Consider the following 22600-nt stretch of genomic DNA (forward strand, 5'->3'; position numbering starts at 1 on the left):
ACACGATAGCCTGCCTACACCAGCAGTCATAGCTGGCCAGCCAGAATGGAACAGCCACATTGTGGGCTCACAGAGAAGGGTGGAACAATGGTACCTGATTCTCTTAGCCAGAATAGCCCTGGTGTTCCTATGGTCACACCTGACTCATCTCACATCCCAGCCCTTCCCCCAGCTTCCTCAGCAAGCCCATTGAGGCCCTTGCTACGGGCCACAGGAATATAAGAACTCAGCTGGTTATGGCAAAGTCACTACCTGAAGGGATCAAGGAATTCCTTCAGAGGAAGCCAAATCCCAGGGAGTATTTGGTGTTATTTGGCTTGTTATATATCAGCTGTCTTCTGTTATGAAAATCATGTGTGCCTTCATAGTTTTCCCAACTGATTTTTTTTTTCCCTAAGAACTGCTAACAGTGTGGACTGATCACTCTTTGGACGTATATATTCAAGGTATTTGGAGAACAGCCTCAGGAAAGACTTCCTTCCCCCCAGCCCATCCGTTTCTCCCCTTTCAGCACTGGAATCAGATATCTCCCTTAGCCACATTCAAGGACTAACAGAAAATAACAGTCCAGACCATCACATGCTAGTCTCCTGATTTAAGGTAAATTCCACAAGGAGACACAGCCTAGGTCAGGTGGACCCTAAGTAATAGCTTTACACAACTTAGCTTGGACCCTCCTTTCTTACAGCCTTACTAACTTCATAGACCCCTAACTTCTTACCTAACCACTCCTAGGAATATAGATTGAGCACATAAATTTCCTTTTTGATACACTAACTGATATTAGCTCTCAGCTGACCTCCTCCCTTAACCACTCCATTTTCAGGTTGTAGAAGAAAGCCTGACAATCACTGCCTGAGGAAACTCTTACCGGCCTTTATGACCTTACAGGAATTCAGGCCTGGTGACCTGACTGGAGGGAAGGATTGTGATTGTTTAGGTATATAACTGTAAAGCTAGAGACTGAATGGTGAATTAAAGCTAATGGACTAAAGAGCTCGGTGTGCTGAGATTCTATTTCCCGAAAATAGTTCTCACCATTCATAGTTTTCTCTCCTGGGCCCCTGGGAGAAGGCTGGTCCTTCTAATATTATACAAGATGCATTGACCCCAACTCCCCACAGGACCACATTCTGTGAGGCCTAAGGTAGATGAACTCATCCCTCTCTGAGCCTGTCTGCCATTCAGAAAACAGGTAGCAACTGCCATATGAGTGTTGAGTGGGTATTAATGAGCAGCAGCAGGTAAAAAGGCTTGGTCAGGCCTGGCCACAGCCAGCACCCAGTAGCTCTTGGCCAGGCAGGAGCCAGGCCCCTGGCCTGGTGTCTGTCACACAAGGCACTGGACAGTACTGGACAGAACTAAAACCTGAGTGAGTAATTATTTCTGTGTTTGCGTGCTGAGCTCCGGGTCCCGGTCCCTACAGTCAAGCATCTGGAAAGCAGTGCAGGCAGCTGAGAAGGAACGGGCAAGCAGACCCCTGGGGCACATGCCACACCAAGCACCCAGAGCATAGGAAGTGGGCAGGGCCGGAGCTGGGCCTGGGCCCTGCCCTGAGACACTCCTGTCCCTACCTGCTGGTCACCCTTATACTCCCCGAAGTGGAAGACACGGGCTTTGAGCTGCAGCTCTGCTGCTGACTCCTCCTCCTTGGAGATTGATATCATCATGGTGGTGATCCACTGCTTCAGCAGGTTGACCTCCCTGTCCCTGCAGGGTCAGACAGTTCCCTCAGCACCAGGGCTCCCACTAGGCATGACCTAGTAGGTATGTCCTGAGGCCATAGGCCTTGAAGAGTGGAGGTTCTGCCCATCCAGGTGAAACTCCAGGACAGTGCAGAAAGGGGTGTTACCCACCCTTTGCACCTGATGTCAGTGGAAAAGCCACTAATCTCTTGTCTTTAACAGCATTAGCTTGTAGGATCTTGTTATGTTTACTAAATTGAAATTCCTTTCTATTCCTAATTTGTGAGCCATGGTGTCGTTTAACACACTGTTGGGATTATTGTCATTTCTCCCTTAAATGTGTGAATGTGTGTGTGTGGGGTGTGTGTGTGTGTGTGTGTGTGTGTGTGTGTGTGTGTTGAGATAGGGGTCTTCACTGCCTGGGGCTTGCTAATGAGCTAGGCTTGCTGGCCAGCAAATCCCAAGGGTCCCCTGTCCTTTCCTTCCCAAACCATAGTTATAAATGCATACCATGATGCCTGGGAGAGAGAGAGAGAGAGAGAGAGAGAGAGAGAGAGAGAGAGAGAGAGAGAGAGAGTGTTCTGGGAATCAAACACAGGTCCTCCTTGCAAAGCAAACACTTTACTGACTCAGCTACCCCCTTAAACCTTTAAATGTTCTGTAGAGTTATCTGTTACCCCAGCTGGTTCTATGGCTCTTTTGATAAATTGTTATTCATTCACTTTCTTTAATCATTTTCTCTTTCTCACAAGCTGTTTTCTGATTTTTTTTTTTCCCTAAGAAAGGGTGGTTGAGTTCATGGGCTGTGACTCAGAAACCACATGTGGGTGTTCCTGGGGATAGCTGCTGCCTTTCGCCTGTGTCCTGCTGGGAGCATGGATAGCTGTGTTGAGGGAGAGCAGGTCCTCTGGGACTCTGAGAGGTTCCTGGCCTCTCTCCAGAATATCTCCTTGTGTCTCCAGCCCTTGCCAGGGTTCCAGAAAACAGTTTTGCCTAACAGCAGGTAGTTCCACTTCATTCTGGAGGTAGCCATGCTGGACCAGTAAGGGGAGCTGTGAGGAACATGGCTCCCTGTCTGGACATTGAAGTCTCAGCTGGGTCAGGGCCTATGCCCTGGCTGTTTCTATTGCCTGAGCTGTCTTTCCTGTGCCTCTGGGTGACTGGCTCCTCCCTGTTCCCCGCAGAGCCCTGGGCCACACTCTGCTTTCTTACCTGCCCCTCTCAGCTGATGTCACCTGCCCCTCACATCACTCACCCTGTCTTCTTCCTAGCATGTACATTTCCTACCAGTCAATGGATGGGTCTGTCTGCCCTCTACTGCCATCCAGCATAAGCTCCCGTGGGCAGGCCCAGCCTGACCCTTGCAGGCCTTGGGCCCACCCAGAAAAGTTGCTCAGAGTTTAGGGACTTGGTAGATGAGCCTGAACAATACCCCCGACCCAGTACCCCAGCCTAACCTTCCCTACTGTGCCCCCTTGGGCTCTGGAATGGGCCAGCAGAGGAAACTGGGATGGGATGGCTGGTTGGCACACCCTGTAGTGGGGATTATGGGTCTGAGTGTCCAGTGAGCTCCAGGTGTGAGTGAGACCAGCTCCTGCCTCCCTTGCTGCCTATACCTAGGGCTTGGGTTTCCCTAGGATCTTTCCAGAGCCCTGGTCCCTTGCTGTGCTAGACAGACTTTGGCAGACCTGTCTTCCCGGGCCTCACCCATCCCAGACTGGCTCCAACCTGTCGGGGGCCCTATGCCTTCCCACACAGCTGCACTTCGGCTGCCCGGTGCCCACCCGAATGCTGCAGGTCCCCCTCAAGGCAGTCTTCCTTCCCTCCCAGCCTGGGGGCCGGAGGTGTAGTGTGAGGACCTCTAATACTTCCCCATAACCCAAGTGTCTTGAAGACCAGCTTCCAGCCCCTTCCCAACCACGCCTGCCTCAGGGCCCTAGGGTATGGTGGCCTTCCACATGGCAGGGCTGGTTTCCCAGGCCTGGGTTAGTGGCAGAAGGGCTGAATGGGAGGTCCTCAGTACTACCTTCTGACTGAAGGTGGCTCCCAGGTCCTGGTATCTACCCAGACACAAGGAAGGGGACAACTGACAGTGCAGGGGGGGGGGGGGGGCAGGAGAGGCAGGGGGCGCCATGGCAACCTACATGCGGATCTGGGTGTTTTTCAGAGTGACATTCAGATCATCCAAGGTCTCCTCCATCTCCTGTGTGTTCTGAATCAACGACAGGTTCTGTTCCTCTAGCTGTGTGAAGACGTCCAGGAGCTGCTGGGGCTCAGTGAAGTACAGCGCCAGCTCCTGTGAGGGGTAGGCAGAGAGGGTGCTGTACAGGACAGGGCCTGGGGGGGGCAGTCTAGAGTACTTGGTGGGGGCGGGGCAAGAGGGGCAAGAGCCCAGTCACAGACCTCCCCATCGCTGTCAGTGTCGTCTTGTGATGGCAGCGTAGAGCTTGACCTGAGGACAGACAGTGAGATCAGAGCTCCTGGACCAGTCTAGGACACAAGTGGCAAGGAGGGGGGTCAAAGGATTAAAGACATGGATGGAGTGTGTTCCCTACCCCTCCCTTCTCCCACACTGCCGAGATGTAGCACCGTCGGGGTCCCACAGCCAAGAAACACTCAAAATGTAGTTAGTCCTCAGTCTCCAATAGAAGAAGACTACCTTCCCTTGGTCCACTAGGTTACTCTGTCCTGATCTCTCAGCCCTCTCTCTAGGTGCAGGGCCTCTTGTATCCTCACTTCCATTGTACCTACCTTCCTACTTACCATTCATTTCCCGAGTGCCCTCTGTGGGACCGCCTGGATTGGGTCTAGGTATCTGCCCCACTCATAGCCACTGGGCATACCCAGCTCTTCCCAGATGACGCCAAGCAGCACCACACAGGCCAGACTCTGTCCTGAGACAGCTCCCAGGAGTACAGAGCGGCTGCACAGCCTCACCACTGTATGGAGCCCACCTCCACATGCTTCCCAGCCCTTCCCAGTGGCCCCTCCCCACTCCAGCTGGGCTGTGAACTGGGGGACAGGTGAGGTCAACTTCCTGCCAGATGCCCAGGAATCTAAGGTGGAGATGCAAATATCCAGGTGCATTGCACTCCAGGAGCAAAGAAGGTTGCCTGTGCCTCACCACTGCACCTTCTGGGGCCAGTGTTACAGATGAGGAATGTGGAGGTACTCAGCTCAGCCACTGCTCAAGAAACTGCAGGAGACTGCGGAGCCCTGCTGCTCCTCCAAAGGGATATGGTCTTCACAGCTGTGACCTTGTGCAGCTCACAATCCATCCAGTTGTGTTCACCTAGCTCCCAGCTTTTTTGTTTTGTTTTGTTTTTTGAGACAGGGTTTCTCTGTATAGCCCTGGCTGTCCTGGAACTCACTCTGTAGACCAAGCTGACCTCAAACTCACAGAGATCTGCCTGCCTCTGCCTCCTGAGTGCTGGGATTAAAGGCATGCAATACTACCACCCAGCCGGTTCCCAGCTTCTTAAACTGTGGGTCCCAACTCCACATGGGGTTGTGAAGCTCAATGTGAGAATTACGAAAAAAAAATTGGGCAACAGTGAAAAGTCTCCTAACCTGCAATGACCAGAAATTAATTAAAAGTCAAACAAGTATAACTAATCTGGGGTGTTTTGGACAGTGCTCACCCATGTTGCATTGTGAATTCACTCAGACTTGGTTCTGAGCACACACATGTGCACTTCGCTGTTCCACCATATACCACCAACAATTCTGCCTGGAACACCTTGGCTCAGATCTGAGGCTCAGGCTCAAGACTACATTGAAAACTGCAGGGTTTTTACTGTGCATCCAGATACTACTTGGCCCAACAGTGACCCTGTAGTATTTTTCCAATATTCTGGGGCTCTGACATATGGGGCCTTGCTTACCCTCCCAGCATAGCCTACAGACAGGAAAAGTTACCCCTAGCATGAGTCTTCCAGTGAGGAACAACCCCTCCAGCCCCACCCCACTCCTCTTTATTATGCTGTCACACTGGGGCTACTCACTACCTCAGTCACCCCAGGGTGAGAACCAGATGCCTGGGGCAGCCCTGTGGAGTGACCCTCAGCTGTTTTCCCTCTCCTCCCCCTACCCCAGGGCCACATGAGATTCCTTGCCCCTCCCCTGTGACCCTGCCAGCCTGGCTGTCTCCTTGAGTGACCTCTGCTTCTCCCCTCCCCCCCCCCCCCAGACCACTCACAGTCTGGAGTCCAGTTCACTGTACAGACTGGGCTGGCTGGGCTGGCTGGGCTGGCCGACATGCGGGAAGCTCTGAGTGCTGGATGGGACCTGCCCAGACCGTGTGAGTTTTAAGGGCTTCTTCAAGCTCTGAACCTCTAGGGGGAGAGGGGGGCGGGGAGGAAAAGGTTTGTGTGTGCCCCTGGCAGGAGTGTGGGTCCCCTCTGGACTGGGGCAGCCATACCTTTCCACAGCAAGGCTGTCTTGCTCTTGATGCCAGACCCTACAGGAAGCCGAAGAGAACCCCATGTGACCACTGCTGGACCCAGACTTCCCGAGGTAATTGAGGCTCTCAGCCCAGGAGGAAGGGAGGAAGGGAAACACTTGGGAGGAGAGCCCTTGTCTTGACCGGAAAGCCCGTGTCCCTGTGGGAAGACTGGAGCTAAGCTCCTGGGTGTTCAAAGTGGGTACTTCTATGTGTGGACCCAGCCATGAAAGAAAGGACCAGATGGGGCCCTATACATCCAGGGTTCCTTCAAGCTGGGTGCACGCTCTCTGCACCACTATCAGGGCCCACCCTTGGAGGACACCCTTCTCTTTGCCTCACCTTTGTCCCCTAATAAGGCGACCGTGCTGGTGTCCTTGACGAACTCCCCGGGCTCCTTGGCCTTTTTGAGAGCCAGGCGCTTCTCCTCCTGCTCTTCCAACCACTCCTTGGGCGACAGCTTGTACAGGAAATCCTTGTAGATCTTGTAATGTTGCAAAGTGTCTTCAAATTTGGAGATTTCACTAGGCCCAGGGAGGGACACAGAAAGTTAGGCAGTGTCCACCACCAAGCCCTAGCTGGGAGCAGCTGGGAAGGGACCCTGCCCTGCAGGGACGAGAACAGTCAGGATTTCCTGAGCTACAGTAACCTTACACGGTCCTCATCCATGAGGACCCTGCCTGCTGCTCTCAGCCTGAGCCACAACGGTCCTGTGTCCTGATGACGTGGCCTAATGAGAGTCACTGGGTCTCAGCTTCATCAACACCCATAAAACACAGCCTCCTACAGAGGCTTTTGTGGTCCTAAGTGGCCCATGGCTCCAGTGAAGTGACAGGGAAAGGTGTCCCCTGTACTCTACCTTTTGATGGTCATGATCTGGGCCGTGAGTTCCCGGATCTCAATGATCTTCTCCACCTTGATCTTGGTCTCTTTCTCAGCCCTGGGGGAGGGGGAACCAGGAGGCCAATCATGGATCATTAAAGACCAATCAGAAATGGATGAAGCCATGGCCTTGGCCTCAGGCACAGGCCAGGTAGGAGGCTAGGGGGGCAGCCAGGGGTCATGACTGTAGGTTGAGATCAGGACCTGGCTAGGGCTCAAGGTTCCAGGTCCAGGTAAAATTAGACTGGACCTGGTCCGGGATATGGGTTTTCACTGGCAAGGTCACAAGGGCCTGAAGGCTCACAGTCTCATGGCCTGCACTGAGCTGCGGTCATTCTCCCTGAGGAATTCATCAAACAAGGTTGCGTCCTTCTCCAGGAACTTCTCCGCCCTCTCCAGCCTGTTCTCCTCCCGGGTTGCCAGCATTTCTAGCCGCTGGATTTCATTGCGCTTCATTGACAGGGCATACTGTGGGCCAGCAGAGCAAGCATGAAGGGACTCAGCTGGGCCAGAGCCAAGCTACAGACCCTTGACTGGATATAGACGTTCCCACCTGAAGGAGGAACATGTTTCGCTTCTGTTCCAAGTAGTCATTCAATGTTTCAGGTATCCCCTTCCTTTCTGCAACAAGACTCAGAAGGTGAGTAAGGGAGAGAAGCTGGAGCCCAGGTTGGAATTGGGCACCCAAGACAGTCCACAGAGGAGGCTGGGGTGCTGCTGCCTACCCAGGGTGTTACCGTGGTGATGGGTCTGAAAAGGGGAGAAAAGGTTCCCTCAACATGGAGCCAACCCTCCACATCTGTGGGGGTCTGTTTCCTTGGAGTCAACCAACAGATCAGAAATACATGGAAGAGACTCACATTTGTACTACAGAATGAATTCCTTTGTCCCTACAAACACTTGTCTACATAGAATGTATATTGAACCCACAATGTACAGATCTATGAATGACTCAGAGAATACAGGGGAGCATAAATACACTGTGGGTTCTGATACCAAGGGAGCTCCAGGAACTTGTCCCCTGGGATGCTGAGAGGTGACTGCTAGGCTCCACCTAGTTGGTGACTGTCTGGCTTGGACCTCTCTTACTATAGCGTCCCCACAACTCATGAGGTTGGCACAGTTAGAGGAGTCCAGTGCTGGCCATGTCCTATCAAAAGCTGTAGTGTCACCAAGATGACCAAGACCTGGAAGGCAAATTTCAGATGAGGCCTCCTCGCTGGAGTTGGACTTGCCCATTGCCTGTGACTGGCTGATTGTTGGGTGGACCTAAGCCTCTGCATGCTGAGCTTGCCTCCACCCTAGCATACCATGCAGTCTCCATGGGATCAGCATGTTCTGGAACTGTGGCCCATCAAGGCAGAGCTCTTCAAGGTATGTAGTGTCAGACAGAGGGAGTGCCTTTCTTAATCACCCCTTATTCCCGCTCCTGCACAAGGTAGAGGTGCTGTACCTTGGGTCATGGCCAGCTTCCAGGCAGTGTTGTTGCGGAAGGCGTGCAGCTGCCGGGACTCAGCAATCAGCTCCTGGTCCTCCATCTCCTCTTCTAGCTGCAGCTCCCGGCGCAGGCTAATGTGCTTGGCAGACACCTTGGATGAGTAGGTCATCTTCTGGTGCACCCTCAGCATCTTTTTTTGTTCACGTTCCTGTCGGGGTGACAGGCAGTCAATGGGATCCGAGTGCTTGTCAGATGCATGTCTCCAGTGCCTCCTGACCAATGCTAGAGGCTGAAGGGGCCCACACATAGGGAGAACACACACACACACACACACACACACACACACACACACACACACACACACCCCTGTGCTAAGCACTCTGTTGTTGGTACTCTTAGAGAGGCTGTAGGCTCTTGCAAACAGCCTCTGGGGTTGAACAGGTCAATGACCACCTGAGGATGGGACCCGGGAGGGGCAGCTATACCAAACACAGGTGCCAGTTCAATGTGCATTTTCCAGAAGGTAGTACCCCATGGTACTGCCAGGCTTGGAAACAGAAATACCCAATCCTGCATCCAAGAAGAGGAAGGCTCCAGGTGAAGGCCAGAGAGAGGCCTGCCTGTGGGTTTTCCATCCCTTCTCTGTGGCTGAGCAAGTATGTCAACTGGGCACCACCTTTCAGAGCCCCAAGCTGCCAGGTCTCATTCTGGAGCTGGGCATGGGTCACAGGCTTGTTCCAGTTTCAACACAGAGGCTGAAGGATGTCTTCCACCCAGTGCCCTACTGATGCTGCCATGGGGCCCTGCCACCCTGAAAACAGCAGGTGCTGAGCCTGAATCAGGGGACACAGGCTGTTGGGTCAGGCCAGAAGAAAAGAGGGGTGCGGCAGGTGGAGGAGGGGTGCGGCAGGTGGAGGAGGGGTGCGGCAGGTGGAGGAGGGGTGCGGCAGGTGGAGGAGGGGTGCAGCAGGTGGAGGAGGGTGCAGCAGGTGGAGGAGGGGGTGCAGCAGGAGGAGGAGGGGTGCAGCAGGTGGAGGTGGAGGAGGGATGCAGCAGGTGGAGGAGGGGTGCAGCAGGTGGAGGAGGGGTGCGGCAGGTGGAGGAGGGGTGCAGCAGGTGGAGGAGGGGTGCGGCAGGTGGAGGAGGGGTGCAGCAGGTGGAGGAGGGGTGCAGCAGGTGGAGGAGGGGCGCAGCAGGTGGAGGAGGGGCGCAGCAGGTGGAGGAGGGGGTGCAGCAGGTGGACTGCTTGCTTTGTCTGGGCTTGTTCTGCTGTTGTGCTGGGGCTGCGGGATCCAGAGCTGCCCTGGCTCCAGGTCATGTGGCTAAAACAAGAGGCAACAAGCTGGGATGCAGGTAAGACAGGGGTTGGAGCACTCCCTGTGGGATTCCAGGCAGGGGAGAGGTCCAGAAGAGGGGACTTGTGAGGTGTGAGACAGGCCTTGAGGGACAAGAAGAATGCTGGGAGAGAATGGCGTTCTGCACAAGGGGAAGGGGAAGAGTGAGCAACTGAGGAAGCCACCTGACTAAAGCCCAGAGACAGTGAAGATGGAATCATGGGACAGGTTAGAGGTGGGAGAGCCGGGCAGTGTCTGCACTTGATTTTGTAGGGAAAGTGAGCTAATGATTGCTCTGGTCTGTGTGTGAGCTGAAGAGGGAAGCATTTACCTGAGACAGCAGGAACAGAGAGCAGGGATGCTTCTCAGAAGAGGCTACCCCAGGCCCAGATACTTACTACAATGGCTTTATCCCGCTCCTGCTCTCTGAACAAGAAGAAATCCACATCCCCTGACATGTGGAAAGGGTTACTTGAGGGGTCAGATATAGTCACATTCCCTGCAAAAGGAAAAAAACAGCCTGTGTCTCAGGGGTCCCCGTTACCTTCTACCCACCATGAGACACACAGCATCTCTGAGTGCTCTTCAATCCAACCACACCTGAAGTTTTCTCCTGAGTCCTTAAGCCCCATTAACTTTCCTCTGTGGTTTAATCGGGGGGGGGGGGGGGGGGGGCTGGGCTCCTGCCTGGCATCTGTCTCACCCATCTGCCTTTATCCTGGTGTGAAAATCCCAACAAGGCCCCTTTCACAGAGAAGGGAAGCCAGAGCCTCTTGGACAAAGTGATAGAACTGGACAGGTTTCCTACGGGTAGGGCAAGTGGGGTGCAGGCCAGGCCAACTCCTGGAGGTCCCAAGGAGACTGTCAGAAATCCATCCAGGGAAGCAGAGGCAGGTCCCAAGTCGGGACTCGTGATGGTCTACTTCTGAACCCCAGGTCATGCCTTTCTCCTCTACACTGATTCAGATCCTACTGTGGACACCAGTGGACACCTAGTGTGAGATCCAAGGGTCCAGGAAGTCAGAGGGGTGAATGACACACAGGGTCCCCTGGGTCCCCATCAGTATGAAACTCCAGGATAGCTCTGGAAGGTAAGAAGGGTTCTAGTGTGGTAAAGGCTGTTAGAGACCTCTGAGAGAGGTCTGTGTAAAGTAGCTATGTGTCTGCTTTCAAAGAGACATTGTCCACATGGAGTTTTGGACAATGGGGTGTGAGTCAGAAGCATTGGATGGGGCTTCTGGGATGGTCTTTTCCTTCTGAGGCTGAGGTAATGAGAGGGTAGTGTTTGATTTTGTTGATTGATGTGGGAAGACTCGGCCCACCATGGGCAGCTCCATTCCTTGGGTTTGGGAACCTGGACTGAACAAGAGTGGAGAAAGTACGCTGAGCACCAGGCTTGCATGCCTGCATTCATTCCTCTCTGCTTTTGGCTGGCAGTTTTCAGTTCCTGCCGCCTTGGCTTCCCTACTATGAGGGACTGTGACCTGGAGCCATGAGCTAAAATAAGCCCTCTCTCCCCTGCATTACTTTGGGGAGTAGGTATTTTATCACAGCAACAGAAAACTAGGGCTGGAAGTTTTTCTTATTAGGTTCCTTTCTTCCTGCCTTGAGTCAAACACAGTTGGGCACATCAGCCCTTCCATGACCATAAGACAATCTTGTATTTGAAAATTCTGGTGAGACAGAAAGACTTAGGACCTGGTCACCCAGATGCTTTTCTCAGGGTTTTGAAGTTCAGATCTGACTCGTTTCCCACCAATTATCCCCACTACCAACCCTCCTTGTGTTTCTGTTGAGTTCTGTCCAACAGGAAGAGAAATACCCCCCTCCCCGCTGCACCCTGGAGGCCAGCCTGACGCACCTGACACAAGGGGTCAGGCCTCGCCTCCGCCTACCCTGCTCAGGGAAACTACCTTTGCTTTTCTTTGGAGGTTTCTTTTTGTCTTCAACGAAGGAAGAGGAGCTGTTTATGAACTCCAGGCTGTCTTCTGGTGAGACACAAAAGCAAGAGCCACAGCAATGACCCCCCCAGCCCTGAGAGCTGTGGGCACACAGCAAGGGTGGTGCTGGCTTCCAGACGCACAGGGCACAGCTTAGCCATCTCTCTGCACCTCCAGGTCTACAAGGGAGGTGAGGATGCTACTTTGCTGAGACGTAAGACTGTGAGGAAGTGGCCATGAGCATCCTTCCCTTCTGTCAGCCCCCTTGATATCTCCCTGTGAACAACATGGCCCTGACTCCTCCCATGGCAGAATGGAAATGTCAATATCCCATTCCTTGGAAGGCCCCACCCCCTTCCACCTGAAAAGGGATCTGCTAACCTGGCCCTGTGACCAAGAAACCTAAGGTGAAGGTCATCTCTTTCTTCAGGTGACTTCAGACAGTGAAGTCCAGCTGCTTTACTGACGTTGTTACCTGACACCCACAGCAAAAAGCCTTGTGGCACCTCCCAAGACAGCCACCTGGAGCCCCAAACCCTCCCAGAGGAACCAGAAGAGAGCAGAACTGAGCTGTGGGGTAAGTCAGGGATGGCTGTGGTCCCCAGTGCCCTGGGTTGGAGGAAGTCAGCCTTGAACAGTCCTAGACGGAAGGTGAGGGGGCCACCAAGCCTGTCAGACCAGCAGGAACACTCAATCTGAAGTCTGGGGTCCTGAAGGATTGAGTACTTTATTTTGTTTGTGCTCTAACAAATAAAGCTTTCCTGGAGATCAGAGGGCACTAGTTAACCATAGAGGCCAGGTAGTGGTGGCACACACCTCTAATGCCAGCACTTGGGAGGAGGAAGTAGGAAGGTCATGAGTTCAAGGCCACTCTGGGCTACACAAGATTGAACCAGTCTAAAAGAGAAACAGAGCCAGGTGGTGGTGGCAGTACATACCATTAATCCCAGCACTCAGGAGGTGGAGACAGGAATATAAGGCAGGTACAGACAGATCCCGACCATTCAGTCTGAGGATCCATGAGATAGGATCCTCATCCATTCAGTCAGAGGATTCATAGATTGTAAGAACTCTCTGGTGGCTGGCTGCTATCCAACTCCAGGTTTTCATTGATTAAGATTAATTAGAATTACACTTCAGAGTACAGTCTCACTGCAGGCAAAGGAAGGGGCAGCTGGGGAGTGAGGCATCCTGGATGCCCCAGAGCTCCCTCGTGCCAAATTATCCTGTTGCCTAGAATCTATGGGAAACTTTCCTGGTAGTAAAATTTAAGACACTAAAAACTAAACACTAACCATAAACACAACAAAGTGAACCAAAACCAAGTCAAAATTGTACTTCAAATCTCCATTCTTAATTGAAAAGGAAAGGCATATACATTGTCAAAAATTTTCAATGTTGCAGTGTGAGAAGCATCCTCACCCATTCTTTCTGCTAAACAGAGTCTCCTTGTGTGTCCTAGGCTGGCATCAGACCCAGAAGGTGCTGTATCTCTAGTTTATTTAAATATATCTCCTGTATATCTAGGTAACTCTGGTTTCTCTAGATATAGCTTCTATATCTCTAATCTGTATCTCAAGTTTATCTAAATATGTTTCCTGTATCTCTAGTTTACCTAGATATAGCCTCTGTGTCTCTAAACTAAGGGCTGGAGAGTTCAGCAGTTAAGAGCATCAGCTGCTCTTGTAGAGGACCCAGGTTCAATTCTCAGCACCCACATGGTGGCTAACTACAATCCCAAGAGATCTGACACCCTCTTCTGTCCTCTGAGGGCACCAGGCACACATGTGTACATACAAGCAGGCAAAACACCCAAACACACAGAGTACCTGAATTTGAGGAGGGAGGGAGGGAAGGGGTGGATCAGGGTGAATACGATCAAAATACATTCTCATTTTAAAAAATACAATTTTAAAGGTTATAGAGATAGCTTGAGAGTTAAGAGTGATCCTTGCTCTTTGCCATCTGAAACTCCAGCTCCAAGGGAAACTCTCTTCTGGCCTCCCAGACACTTGCACATATGTGACAAATAAATAAAAATAGATACTTTTAAAAGCAAAATATATTTTGTGCATACACAGACATCTCTTCTGACTACATGCTGTAGCATAGCTGGATCTTGAGGACCTGATGCTAAGTGGAAAAACTTGTCATAAATGCAGCCAGCCTCCATGATGGATGGAATGAATGCAGGTCAGACCCCAGAATTGCTTTGGGACTGTCATCAGTGATAAACAGGCCTTTGTTGAAGCATTATTTCTAAGAAACATTCTAGCACCCACTAGTTTAAGGTGAAGGACCCTGTAAGACAGCTAAAGCCCACAGCAGACTTCCTTACCTGCCCACACTATACCCCCATTTTTGTTTTTGTTATATATAGTTTTACAATGTTAAAGTTAAAACCTTCCATTTTTAATTGAACAAAAAAGGGGAAATGTGGAATATTCCTTTATACTGTGTGAATATTTGTCACTGTGATTGGTTTAATAAAAAAGCTGACTGGCCAATAGCTGGACAGGTAGAGATTAGGCAGGACTGGTAGACGAAAAGAAAGCATGAAGAGGAGGAGGAATCTCAGGAGTATGAGATGTAGAGGAAATAGGAGATGAACTTGATGTACTGAAAAAAGGTAATAAGCAATGTGGCAGAGCATAGATAAGAAATAATGGGTTAATTTAAAATTTAAGAGTTAGCTAGTAACAAGCCTAAGCTATTGGCCGAGCATTTATAATCAATAAACCTCACTTTGGTTATTTGGGAACTGTCTGGCAGGGCAGAAGAGTCTGCCTACACATCTTCTTCCATAAACAGGCGTTTCATGTTGGTACTTGGAACTGGAGAGACAGCTTCATTTTGAATGATAAAGGGTAGAGCTGGATGACAGGGTTGACTGTGTAGTTGCACTTGCATTTAATTGGTTAAGAATGTCTATTTTATGTGTCTTTTACTGCCATTTAAAGTATCATCCACGTGACTCACACACACCTAGCTGACTGAACCAGCCCCTCACTGGACCCTGGGAGTATTTTCAGTCTTTTGCCATTTCCCAACTTTGTAATGGGTTCTCTGGATCACCAAGGCTAGTACTATTGCCATGTTGTACAAACAACCATTTGGGGAAGTTCTGCTTGGCCTGCCAACAAAAGACCATCATAGCTGGGCCTGTTGGGGGAAGGGAAAGGTCATGGGACCCTCACCAGAGTATCCAACCACCCCTCCCAATCAGCTTTATACAGTTCTGCCCTAATGGTGTGTAGTCTTGGGTCTTGGGAGAAGAGGCCTCTATCTATGTGACTATAGGAAAGCCATCATCTCTGCTGAGTAAGACTTTCTAGTGTGGCCTTTGGGGAAACCACCCACACTCCTATAAATAATCCCTCACTTATAACAGTGGTTCTCAATCTCTCTAATGCTACAACATTTTAATATGTTCCTCATGTTGTGGTGACACCCAACCACAAAATTATTTTTTGTGGCTACTTCATAACTGTAATTTTGCTACTATTATGAACTACAATGTAAATATCTGTGTTTTCCAATGGTCTTAGGCAACCATTGCAAAAGGGTCATTCAACCCCCCCAGGGGGTCTAGACCCACAGGTTGAGAACCACTACTCTATAAGGAAGCCCTGTAAACTTACTGGTTCCAGGTGGACTTTAGTGGAATCATACCTCAGTTTGATGTTGGTGACCTCGGGATGGGGGAGTAGACATTGTTTATGTCTCTCTCTGGGAAGGAATTTTAGTAACAAGATACTATCAGATAATGGCCAGGTCCTTGACATGCAATTTCTGTTTTGTTTGATCCCAGGAGTGTGAGGACATGCATGGCAGGGGTTGGGACATGAACGTATATGCATAGGATATGCTATGGTGCCCTAAGGAACAGCAAAACCTGGGCTCTGCCTCAGCCCCTGGTGCCCAGATTTGGTGTGTCATCTGAACATGTCTGCAAACAGCTCCCAGTGGAGAGGTGTGCAGACAGAACAGCTCGCTCTCCAACACCCAGGCTATACTGAGACACTGGAGCACGTGGGGTGAGGGTGGGGTCACATACCAGGATCCAGGCTCCCTGTCTTTGTCTCCACTCCACGCCCTGTTTCACACATCTTCCTTGGGATGGATCTAGGACTAGAATCGCTTTGAGATGTCAACTTGGTTCTGAGAAGAGCTGCCAGACTGCTTTCTTGGTAGCTGTAGCTTCCCTGCTCCCGGTCCTTGGTGACACCGTCTCCTGCTTTTGTCATTCACCAACAAGCGGCCTAATCCTTGTGAAGTGGCATCTCATCTGGGGTTTGACTTTGATGTCCCTGTTGTGAAGGTCTTAGTGGCTATTATTTGCCCACTTGGGGATGGGTTCTTTACGGTTTGTGGTTAAGCTTTAGGGGTTCTTTCTAAATTATGGCTTTTAATACCCTATCAAAGACTTCAGGGAAAGAGAGATGGCTCAGCAGTTAAGAGCACTGACTGATATTCCAGAGGACTCAGGTTCAATTCCTAGGCCGTCCAGTGTCTGATCATGCCAGGATAAAAAAATATAAAAATTCTTTTCAAAATGTCAGATCAATGTCTAACTGTCCCAGAGAGGGTTACAGAGCAAGAGCCAGTGAGGCTGAGGGAGTGGCCTGCTCTGTGCAGCCCTCAGCCACCAGATGTTCTATCAGCAATTAACCTGGCCCAGGTGTCTAGAAGATAAGGTCACTTCGGCCTCCCTGACACATGAAGTTCCATCAGAAACAAGCCACCCCTCCAGGGGTTGCTATGCTACCAGGCTCCCTGGAACTGATAATAGTGTGTGTGTGTGTGTGTGTGTGTGTGTGTGTGTGTGACAGGTGTGAGAGCCAAAGTTACATTTTAAGTTTTGATTACTATGCCTTAGAAAGCCATGAAACAAAAATGAATGCCTCTGATCTGCAAGCCCTTTGCCCAAGGACAGACAGTTCCTGAAATGCTGGAGGCTGTTGTTTATGGGAGATAACAAGTCACGTGTTTTCACTCCTCTAAACAAGTTTGTTTGACCCATCTGCACAGATGTGCTTGATCACATCTGGGTGGGAGGTTCACAGGCAGAAACTATGTCAGGGTATACGCTTGCCCCTGATTGGACCTGATGGGAGATGCAATGGATTATGGGTTTTTCTTAGCCATACTTGATTTTGGGCCATTTCCCAGGAACCTGGGTATGGACCTGGCCAGAGCCCATCCACCTGTTCAGTATTTAATTAAAACTTGCTTCAAATTTGGCTTTAAACTGTGATAATAGTCTTATTCTCAATAGGTGGGATTAACATTTTCTAGAGGCCCCAGCGAGATTCAGACCACCACCCAAATTCTGAAGCTGGACCTTCACTCCAGAACTCTGGGGCTGAAGGGCAACTTCAGGAGGCACTTGCCTTGTTCCAAGGCTCCAAGGCTCCAAGGCTGCCTTCAGGTTCTGGACTGTCTTAGTGACCTGCCATGCTGAGAAATGCAACAAGCATCTATGGAGGCCTCCGGGTGAGTCATAGTCTGGTTCTGTTTTGTGGGACCCTTATTTGGGACATGGAGGGGGTTCGATTGGACCCCACTATTCCCCCATCTGGCCATAGCAAGATGTCACCCACCCATCTGGTTCTGGTTCCTGGGGAAAGTTCTGTCTGTCTCTTTCTCGAGAAAATTGTGTATGCTTGGTTTTTTTGGAAAGTTTTGTGTCTCTGTGCTTTCTGGTGTGTCCATAAGTTTTGTTGCAAGCAAAGAACTGAGACAAAACTGGATTGGATATTTTTGCTGTCTCTGCTGCCGACAGCAGCCAGTCACCACTGATGGATGCCATGGCTGCATTTATGACCAGGGCTCAGAATTTGTCTCTGAGTTCTCAGGTCACTGGATTCAGGTTAGTAGGAGTTCAGATACCTTTTGGGTGTGGATAACATTAAAGTTGTTTTATGCTGGTTTTCTTGATTGGAAAGCTGGCTCTGGAGTTGGATTACGGCCCTCCCTTCACTAGATCCAGGCATATTTAAAAGTTTCCTTTATGCTGCCATGTCTGTTGAATCACCCAGCAGAGAGACGGGGAACAGAAAGCAAAGCAGAACTGTGGTGATATAATATGTATCCTAATAAAAGTTGTCTGAAGATCAGAAAGACAAAGGAACAAGCCACAGCTCACCTCGCCAACTCCATATATCTTCTGACTGAATGTCTCTGAATCCTCACCCAAAAGGCTCCAGCTAAAAGAGCCTCTAGCTGAAAGGCTTCGGCTGAAAAGCATTTAGTTCCTGTGTCCTCATGCCTTATATACCTTTCTCTGTCCAGCCACCACTTCCTGGGATTAAAGGCCTGTGTGCTTCCCAGTACTGGGATTAAAGGTGTGTGCCACCACTGCCTGGCCCTGTTTTCTCTCCTAGACTGAGTCAATCTCATGTAGTCCAGGGTGGCTTTAAACTCACAGAGATACAGACAGATCTCTGCCTCCTGAGTGCAAGGATTAAAGGTGTGTGTCACCACTACCTGGCATCTATGTTTAATCTAGTGGCTTGTTCTGTTCTCTGATCTTAAGGCAAATTTTATTAAGGTACACAATATATTACCACACAGAACAGCCAAAAGAATTAGACTTGGTTTATGTGAACATTCAGTATCTGGAGATTTATAAGTTTACTTTGTTGGATATGGTTAAAAATCTGTAAAATCTATGAAAAAAAAGTTGAAACTAGTAATACTGGGAGTTGATAGTTAAAAATCTATGGAAGGGTAATTTTAAAGAAACCATGTGGCATGGTTCCATTTTGGATTGCCACCATCTTTAGGCAGTCACATGGCTGGCAGCCATCTTTGGTAGGGTTGGAGAGGGTGGATGTCATGTGACTTCACCATCTTTGGGCAGCCACATAGCTGGCAGTCATCTTTGCTGGGTTGGCTAAAATGGATGTCATGTGACTTAGTCATCTTTATTAAAGGTGATCATGTGGGGTGGGCCTACCAAGGAGGAAACAACAGGTATCCAAGATATATTGGATTAGGATAAATTTTTGTGTGATTCCTGTCCTGTCCTGAAAACAAGATTTGTAAAAAAAAAAATAGGACTTACAAACAATGCTTGTTTAACAAGGTATTAAAGCTGCACCTCCAGGCTTTTATATGCAAGAATGTACCTTGCTCTGGCAGCTAAACTTTGTAATTTAAGAGTCACTCAGGTGGTAATGGTTTTAAAGACATGAAGGATCATGGGGAACAGCTGAGGCTTGCAAATGTGTGGCAAGGCTGGAGTTCCCAAAGACAGCCCAGTTGCAGTGGAACCTGAGCAGTTTGGGAAATGCTGGTGCCGTAGAATAGTCACTAGAAGCATCAGCCACATTGAAATGGAGCCAGCTGGGATCTAGAAGGCGGGCTATGTTTCTGCTGCCAAGGGTGGGGCCAAAGAGGTGATCCAAGCCTCTCAAGAAACCCAAAAGGATTGGAATGAATTCCAGATATTGAGCTTTGGATTATTTGCACTATTGGAGCTTGGTTTTGCCTTATGCAGAATGTGGTTATGCCCTGTTTTCTCCCTTTTGAAGTAAAAAAGAGTACTTTATTTTTGATATTGCAGGAACATTTGAACCTTCCTGGGCCCTGACAACAATGTCCTAGTTTCAGCAGGAAGTAGTTACAGAAGAGAGTACATCACCCCTTGTCCCCCAGCAGGCTGGAATGTTCAATCAAAAGAAAACTCCCTGGCATAGGGGGCAAAATAGTGCCTATTGGCATACCAGGAAAGGTATACCTTCAAAACCAAGTAGACCCAGATCTAGCAACTGGAAGAGTCATTAGTTGAAATAGTTCTATAGTATGATAGGGCACTCAACTCACTCTATGTAAAACAGAGAGGTTATTGTACAGCTTTAAGAGGAAATAGTTATTTCTATATAAATCATTCAGGAATCAGTAGAAATAAGCTGGCTGTGCTCAGAAAAAAAAAATTGCAAAAAAGGGGGACCTGAGATGAACTGGTCCCCATTCTCATTTCCAGGTCCCTTCCAGATAGTAACTCTATCAGCCATCACAGGGCCTTTGGTCATTCTGCTTCTGCTAATTGCTCTTGGCTCTTGCATCATTGATGATTTAACTAAATGATAATTCCTGTCTGGGTACCATTAAGATGATGGTTATTAGATCCCAATATAAACAGGTACCCATCACAGAGTCAAGGATTGACTCAAGATACAACTCAAGGAGGGATGTGAACACCAAAGTTACATTTTAAGTTTTGATTACTGTACCTTAGTGATCCATGAAACAAAAATGCCTCTGATCTGCAAGCCCCTTGCCCAAGGACAGACAGTTCCTGAAATGCTGGGGGCTGTTGTTTATGGAGATAACAAGCCACATGGTTTTCACTCCCCTAAACAAGTTTGTTTGACCATCTGCACCAGATGTGCTTGATCATATGTGGGTGGGAGGTTGACAGGCAGGAACTATGTCAGGATGTATACTTGCCACTGATTGGACCTGGTGGCAAATACAATGAATTATGGGTTTTCCTTCTTAAGCCACTGCAAACTGTGACTCAGGGCCATTTCCTGGGAACCTGGGTATGAACCTGCCAGTGCCATCCACCTGGCCAGTATTAAAGTTTGCTTCAGATTTGGCTTTAAATTGTGGTAGTGGTCTTACTCTCGATCTATTGGATTAACACAAGGTTTCCTCTGTGTAGCTTTGGCTGTCCTGGAACTAGCTCTGTAGACCAGGCTGACCTTGAACCACAGAGATCCACCTGCCCCTGCTTCCCAGATGCTGGTTGAGTGCCCAGCTGTCCTCTTCATCAAGCTATGTCCTGGAAAGCTATACACATCTGACTAGAGCCCATAGTTTAAAATGGGATGTTCAGGGAGGCATCATTCAAAAAGTAAATAGATGTCCAGACTCCTCAAGGGCTCAAGGAGGGAGGTGCCACAGTGGAACCCAGGACAGGAGCATCCCAAAGGCCTGGTGAGATGGGTGGGTTAGACACTCTCCAGGAGGCCTGATAACCCGAGTTTGATCCCCAGAACCCACACAATGGAAGGAGAGAGCTGATGCACCCAAACTGTTCTCCGACCTTTATACACACACACCAGGATTCATACATACACACACATACACACACACACACACACACACACACACACACACACACACACATGTGATTTCTTTTAAAAATCCATGGCCTGCCTCTGAAGTCTCTGGGGCATGCACCCAAATTCATCACCTTTTATTACAACTCATCCTCAACTCTTGTTAACTTCCAAACTGTGATGGTTAGTTTTATATCAACTTGACACAAGCTAGAATCATCAGAAAAGGCTCAATTGAGAAAAACCTTTGTAAGATCAGGCTGTAGGCAAGCCTATGGGGCATTTTCTTAACTAGTGATAGACAGGGGAGGGCCCATCCCATTGTGGGTGGTGCTATCCCTGGATTGGTGATCCTGGGTTCTGTAAGAAAGCAGGCTGAGCAAGCCATGAGGAGCAAGCCAGTAAGCAGCACTCCCCCATGGCCTCTGCCTCAGCTCCTGCCTCCAGGTTCCTGCCCTTTATGAATTTCTGCCCTCAGTACTTTTGATGATGAACTTTATATGGAACTGTGAGGGAACTATAAACCCCTTCCTCCTAAGTTGCTTTGGACATGGTGTTTCGTCACAGCAATAGTGACCCTAGGGAAAACAGCAAGTGAGGTAATGGATCTTAGAGGAGAACCTACTACCAACACTTTACTATAGTGGGTAGCTGTTCCAGCTTTGCCCTGGAAGTACTACCCCCATTGATGAGGTAGCTGTGGCTTGTTCTATCTCTCTGATCTTCCAATTCACCCCAATAACTGGCTCAGGTTTGATTTTATTAATAAGAACTTTTAAGATTCCTGCTACATCTGGCGCCCAATGTTTGTGGTACGAATTAATGAAAAAGCTGCTTGCCTGTGGCCTTGTGGGCCCCAGCTCAGGCCCAAGCTATACTCGGCCAGTTGTGGTGGCACACACTGGTTGGATTTACTAAAGAAGGCAGAGGCAGGATCCCAAGTTTGAGGCCAACCTAGGAGAAGCTTCGGCCGGGGCTGAGCCACAAACAGTGGTGGGACCATGGAGGCAGTGGCTGCTACTCCGAGCTGCTGGCTGCTTCTTATCGTGTTGGTGACTGCGGTGATGCTGCTATCTGGGACAAAGGGTTTACTACTGCTTGTTCAGAGAAGAATTGCCAAGACCATCGTGTTACAAGAAAGCATCAACAAAGGTCAGTTTGGAAATGTTTGGCAAGACAAATGGTGGGGAGAAAATGCGGTGAAGATTTTCTCTTCTAGTGAAGAATGTTCATGGTTCCGAGAGACAGACATTCATCAGACTGTGATTGCTCCAAACCACAGAGGAGGCACAAAAAAAAAAAAAAAAAAAAAAAAAAAGTCTACAGGGAACCATGACTACACCTCACACTACGGAAAGATCAACTTTGGACTACAAACTGCTCAGGACAATTTTGAGATGGCTAGCTGAGATGATCCAGCCTACTTGAACAAAGACTTGAAACAAGCCCTGTACTTTCTCATTATGCAGCGACTGGACAAATGATACAGGACTTGACATTTAACCAAAAATTTTCTTTTCAGGATCCCCTAAAGATGGAAGTAATTTTAAGAAAACAACGCCCACATTCCCAAGAGGTGGGATAGGAAGTTTTTGGTCGTTTGAGTTATGGATATTGTCATTGTTTATGATGGTTGGTTACAAGTCATTAATTGTTAATGGTCAAGAGAAAAAGCTGAACATGGAGATTAGATTCAGAATTTTTGTTTAAAAAAGAAAAAAGAGAATATAGATTTGAGGTAGATCATTGAAATCTACTCTGAGAAAAAAGATAAAGAAATAAGAGGATAAATGGGTAGATCACTGA

General features: G+C 49.2%; 1 protein-coding gene and 1 long non-coding RNA gene across 3 annotated transcripts in view; one reads left to right on the forward strand and one right to left on the reverse strand.

Moving 5' to 3' along the window:
- Positions 1–22600, reverse strand: part of Cfap100 (cilia and flagella associated protein 100) — a 30855-nt gene that overhangs the window by 2739 nt on the left and 5516 nt on the right. For both annotated transcript variants that reach the window (XM_059258181.1, XM_059258182.1), the window contains 12 exons: positions 11694–11768; positions 10179–10279; positions 8462–8654; positions 7562–7629; positions 7313–7476; positions 6986–7066; positions 6469–6650; positions 6106–6144; positions 5884–6019; positions 4089–4137; positions 3830–3981; positions 1575–1710 (listed from right to left, as the gene is read on the reverse strand). In XM_059258181.1, coding sequence (XP_059114164.1) covers positions 1575–1710; positions 3830–3981; positions 4089–4137; positions 5884–6019; positions 6106–6144; positions 6469–6650; positions 6986–7066; positions 7313–7476; positions 7562–7629; positions 8462–8654; positions 10179–10279; positions 11694–11768 — 1376 coding nt within the window. The remainder of the gene's footprint in view (positions 1–1574; positions 1711–3829; positions 3982–4088; positions 4138–5883; positions 6020–6105; positions 6145–6468; positions 6651–6985; positions 7067–7312; positions 7477–7561; positions 7630–8461; positions 8655–10178; positions 10280–11693; positions 11769–22600) is intronic.
- Positions 5313–9331, forward strand: LOC131907191 (uncharacterized). Its single transcript, XR_009378325.1, has 3 exons — positions 5313–5985; positions 6142–6200; positions 7471–9331. It is a non-coding gene; the product is annotated as an uncharacterized LOC131907191 (long non-coding RNA).

Source organism: Peromyscus eremicus, chromosome 3 (assembly GCF_949786415.1).
Source record: "Peromyscus eremicus chromosome 3, PerEre_H2_v1, whole genome shotgun sequence".
In the NCBI taxonomy this organism is placed as follows: Eukaryota; Metazoa; Chordata; class Mammalia; order Rodentia; family Cricetidae; genus Peromyscus; species Peromyscus eremicus.